Source organism: Dysidea avara, chromosome 1, assembly GCF_963678975.1.
Source record: "Dysidea avara chromosome 1, odDysAvar1.4, whole genome shotgun sequence".
Taxonomy (NCBI): Eukaryota; Metazoa; Porifera; class Demospongiae; order Dictyoceratida; family Dysideidae; genus Dysidea; species Dysidea avara.
The window spans coordinates 12,898,206-12,903,369 of NC_089272.1; the positions used below are offsets into that span (position 1 = coordinate 12,898,206).

A 5,164-nucleotide genomic window follows, 5' to 3' on the forward strand; every position below is an offset into this window, starting at 1 on the left:
ATCATTTATTTACCCCATCCACTTCTACTGTAACAAGAGGTCACACAAGGAAATTATTCAACATCACACTAATTCGTATACAAGATCTAATTTTTATAGTAACAGAGTAATCAATGACTGGAATTCATTACCCCAATCTATTGTTGATTCTCCCTCTGTCAAAACACTGCTGGACAGACACTATAGTAATTGCTTATTTGATTTTGTATAGTAATTAGAATAGCTAAGTACATAATAATTATTAATTTTGTTTATGGATGTACAGGCATAAGCCTTTATCCTTAAAATACAAATACAAATACAAATACAAGTTACTTTGTTGATAGTTCAGCTACAAACAAATCACCCTGTAGCCCTTAAACGCGCACGCGAATTTACAAAATATTGCACTGAAATCGCAAGGGCCATTAAGTGGCCCTCCATATTTGGCACAGAGGTGCGCGCGCTAGGATTACGTGATCATGAAACGGTTTAGTGCAACGGCAAGCCACGTTTCTGGGCTTTAATTCGAGCTCAAGAACTTTGTGCTGTGATTAAAGATAAGCGAGATATGGATGAAAATACTGTTGTTGATCAACTTTTCTATAGCGACACCGACGATGACTGGAACAACTCGGACGAAGAGGACTCTTTTGTCCATGGAGAAGACTCTTTTGTCCTTGATAGGCTTACCAGGGAACAAGACGGTAAAATGGCATACAGATGAATCGGTCCTATCACTTTGCCTGCCATTATAGATGATTGTGGCGATGTGGAAGAAAATGATCGTGAGGAAGAGTTCAGCAAGGACGAAGAAGACATCGAGGAAGAAACAAACGATGATTATGAAGGTATAATGCTTTTTACATGTTTTATAACTTGAGTCCTGCTTCTTCTAATAGCTGATGTGAGGTATTGTGAAGGTCATGATGAGTCAAGCCATCCTGGACCATCTGGGCTACATAGTGGAGTGAGTGACGGTGGGATGGGTAGCCTGGAAACTGAATACCCCTGTAGTGGTTCTCCTGTGGCTTACCATGGCTCTCCTGTTAGTTCTTCCCTGCACTCTCGTTCTTCTCCACATGCCCCATTTTCACCTAGTGATAGAGGCAGGGACTACTCACCATCTCCATCTGATCCTTTGTCTGGTAGAAATAGAGGGAGAGGTAGAGGAAGGGGTAGGAGAAATGTGTCTCCAATGGATCTTGTGCCTAGTCGAGGTAGGAGGAAAGGTACTGGTAGGGGTAGAGGTACCGGTAGGGGTAGGGATTTGGCTATCGATAATGCTTATACTCTAGAGTGCTGTTTCACACCTGTGAATGATCGTAGACCATCAAAAGCTTTAAGGAGCAACTGGCTACTAAACTTTTATGTCAACATAGCTCACGCCAGCATGGAGAACGTCAATCATAGGCTCTTCCACCTCAATCGCCTGCGAGGCTTGAGGAACGCCATTTCATAGAGAACCTTGGGACTGACGGTGACTGTGCAGTGTGTTCTGACCGGAAGACACATAGAAAACGTACTAAGTATGGCTGCGTAAATTGTGGAATGGTTCATTTGTGCCTTGAAAATTGTTTTAGGATATACCACACCAAGGACAACTATAAATAAAGAAGGAGTGTATGCTATTTACTGTGTCTTAGACTTTTTACAGGTTCAGCCGATGTATATAGTTTAGATGTGTTGACAGTATTATCTGTTTAGTTATGTACAGAGCTGTTTGTAATTCAGGTTTTTCCACGATTGTGTTTTTTTTCTCTGAAATCACTTGGATCGGTGGTTTCTAAATGAGGCAAACCCTTTACTGAGTAAAGATCCCAGCTCTTTAGTGTATATATTTCATGTACATTTTATGTTTGAAAAGTTTTTCAAATTCTAATGCTAATAATAATACTTTATGTTTGATGAACAGTGCATCATAAAATGGATTGCTGTTGGTATTTGATTGACCAGTCACCAGAATACGTCTTGGCAGCACGTTGAAACGCCACAGTGATTGTGTTGGAGTTCTTTGTTACATGCCTACAGGGTAAAAATAATTATGAGAATACGACAATTTTTTTTCAATTCACAACTACCTGAGAGTTGTAGCTATGTCACTGGAATTTCACCACCTTGTATCAAGGGTACCACCCTTTCTAAACACCAAGTTTTGAGGCGAATGGACAGAGGAGCTGCCTACCATGATGATTATTTCCAAATGATGCGCGTATTTCTGTGGATAAATGGAGTATTATTGATAAAAACATAATAATAATATTGGATAAACCCCAGGTTATCCACCGTCTGTGTACCAAGTTACAAGCTGATACATCAAGGATTTTCACAGTTACAGTCGTGTAAAGACGTGCGGTTACTTCGCACAATTGTGTGAATACCACAAGTTTTTTCTAAAATTCATAAATACCTGAGAGTTGCAGCTATGTCAATGGAATTTCACCACCTTGTATCAAGGGTACAACTCTTTCTCGTCACCAAGTATTGAGGCGAATCGCCAACGGAGCCACCTATCATGACGGTTATTTCCAAGTTATGCGCATATTACTTCGGATAAATAGAAAAGCATTAATGATAAACAATTGATAGTCACGATGGGTAAACCCCAGGGTATCCACCATCTGTGTACCAAGTTTCAAGTTGATACGTCGAGGATTTTCAGAGATACAGCCTTGTAAAGACGCGCGATTATTTTCGCGAAAGTAAGCATAAACTTTTGTGCGTTTTCGGTGTAATAAATAATAGGGCCATTATAATGGCCTTTGCGCGTTTAAGGCAGGCCTACCAACCCTCACGGATTTACCGTGAGACTCACGATTTCACTATCAAGCTCAAGGTCTCACAAGCAGTAGCCCAAAACTCACGGATTTTTAGTTCAGTCTACCAATTCTCACGGATCATCACCGTAAAACTCACGATTTCTTTCACTTTCAAGCTCAGGCCAGACTCAAAGCTCTCAAGAATGCCCTTTACCTGGCCTAATCAAGTTCTCGGGATTTTCCCAGGTACGTAATTGTGGTACAACTAAGCAAGATCACGTGATTATAAAGGCGGGCATTGTGACGTGGATTCGCCTTCGGCCTTCTATTTAATACCAATGCATTGGAGAGTATTTGGAGCAAGATCTGGAGTTGATTTTAAGTGGTCAGAGCTCTGATCAGAATACCAATTCTGAAGCGCTTGGTTTGCACGTCACACAACTGAGATCCCCACACAAGAGCACCTGCGCGCTTTCCTGGGTTTGTAGCCTATACAAATGGTATGTTCTATGTGTTTGGAGTATTTTATTTGCTTTCAGCCTCTAGGATGAAATTGACACATCTCTAATTCATCACGTGATATTATAAACACCTAGTGGCTTATATCAAGAACGTTCCATAGTCCGGTCACGTGTTACAACTTCACAGCAATAAAAGATTAACTGTTTCAACACAGTGACTTCCGAGTAAGTACATTTATTAGGTGAAATAAGACTCGTGCACAAATTTACTGCAAGTCTAGCAATTCCATGCATAGATTAGTGATGTGCAACATGTTTTAAATCCTATATTGATGCCCATATGAAGATGGGCATGTGTATATGTGTTGCATGGTAAAGGTGGCCTACCTGCCCATTGTATGGGTATGGGAGCTGTTGCAACTTGCTGTGTCTGCCTATAATAATGTGCAGATACAGCAATCCATTTGGGATGTCAAGATTGAGTCTCAAGGTTTTTCTGTTTCCCAGGTTGGCAGGCCTGTTAAGGGGTAGAGAGATCAACTAGAAGAAGTTGCCTTGAAGAGTGTTCAGTTACACAGAAACCACCATGGACAGTTCTGTAATAAATATATGTATTATATATATAATTTGTACATTTACTGATTAAATCAGAAATATTTGAGGTACATCTGCTTCATCTTTTCTTCTTCCTGTGGTAAAGAAAAAAAAGATAGGTTAAAAAAGTCCCAAAGCAGGCCATAGGCCGGCTTTGGGGTATACAAATACAAAAAGAAGTGAAATCTAATCCAAAACAGCCAAGCTGTAAAAAAAGTGTGCAGCCCTCAAAAAGGCTATGGTGAAAAAAGATGTGAAATCCAAGGTGGCGGCCAAGAAATGGCTGTGATGGTAGGTTAATGGTAAAAATTTTAATAACGACAATTCAGGTGAATTTTGTGCCAATTGACCAAGCAGCATCAAAATTCACCTGAATTGTTGTTATTAAAATTTTTACCATTAACCTACCATCACAGCCATTTCTTGGCCGCCACCTTGGATTTCACATCTTTTTTCACCATAGCCTTTTTGAGGGCCGCACACTTTTTTTACAGCTTGGCTGTTTTGGATTAGATATAATCTACAGGCAGAAAATATTATGAATTTTATGTGCATGGGGATGTCTCCAAATTGCAGTATTTTAGCATCTATTTTTCAAAAATTTCTGGGGGGGAGGCATGCCCCCAGACCACCTAGTTCCAGCTACTCTCTACCCAAGAGATTAGTACCTTGAGTTAGCCCCCCCCCTTATAAATCCTAGATCCGCCCCTGTCAAGGACATCACACTTATTGAGCAGGTCCAGAGAAGAGCAACAAAGTTTATTGTATTAGCTTATATAGTACACTGTTAAAACAGGGGAGTAACAGTAACTATGGGGAGTAAAATATTTTACTCTGAAAGGGGAGTTCAGATTACTAGGAGAGTAACGGTAACCCACTAAGGGTAAAGAGAACTCCAAGTGAGTGAAGGCACCAAACTGAAGAGTTCCCATTACCAGCTAGCTAGTAGCTATAAGGTGAACTCAGTGAGCCAGTATACCCACTGAGTGAGCATATCAAAACATATGTATGGGATTTGTCAAATCAAGCATTTTCAGGTGGTCAACATTAAAAGTTTTCAAACACTGGGTTAAACCTTTAAAATTTAAGAATTATGCATTAAATAAATCTAATATCTGTTTAATATCCTTTTTGAAACCTCAACTTGGTCAAGGTGGTCAACATTAAAAGTAATGGTTACTCCTTATTTTTAACAGTGTAGCTATATAGCTAGTTAGCTAACTATAGCTATATACATGCAATATGCATGGGTGTCTATTAGCTAGATAGCAATATATCTACTGAATGGCCGGTTGGATCGCGTACTGTTTGCAACTAGCCATAGGACCTTGGAGTTACTGCACGATGGCTATATCGTAGTGGGAAACACGG

General features: G+C 40.0%; 1 protein-coding gene and 1 long non-coding RNA gene across 4 annotated transcripts; one reads left to right on the forward strand and one right to left on the reverse strand.

Annotated features, from left to right (window-relative positions):
* Window positions 1–470: 470 nt before the first annotated feature.
* Window positions 471–1,891, forward strand: LOC136257037 (uncharacterized). The gene is made up of 3 exons (XM_066050150.1): window positions 471–686; window positions 738–830; window positions 882–1,891. The coding sequence occupies exons 1-3, from the start codon at window positions 551–553 to the stop codon at window positions 1,439–1,441; spliced, it is 789 nt and encodes a 262-aa protein (XP_065906222.1). The 5' UTR covers window positions 471–550; the 3' UTR covers window positions 1,442–1,891.
* On the reverse strand, window positions 1,656–2,968 carry LOC136257049 (uncharacterized). Of its 3 annotated transcripts, none has more exons than XR_010701784.1 (3): window positions 2,390–2,968; window positions 2,061–2,197; window positions 1,656–2,004 (listed from the first exon to the last, which is right to left on the reverse strand). It is a non-coding gene; the product is annotated as an uncharacterized lncRNA (long non-coding RNA). The 3 variants fall into 3 exon arrangements; XR_010701783.1 differs by having other exon boundaries at window positions 2,844–2,965; XR_010701782.1 differs by having other exon boundaries at window positions 2,061–2,968.
* Between the last annotated feature and the right edge of the window lie 2,196 nt (window positions 2,969–5,164).

Bases quoted from the DNA above. Each gene is read 5' to 3' on its own strand.
- LOC136257037 (XM_066050150.1), top strand. From the start codon at position 551: ATGGATGAAAATACTGTTGTTGATCAACTTTTCTATAGCGACACCGAC. The intron at 687-737 runs GTAAAATGGCAT...CTGCCATTATAG, and splicing joins GCTTACCAGGGAACAAGACG to ATGATTGTGGCGATGTGGAA. The intron at 831-881 runs GTATAATGCTTT...TTCTTCTAATAG, and splicing joins AACAAACGATGATTATGAAG to CTGATGTGAGGTATTGTGAA.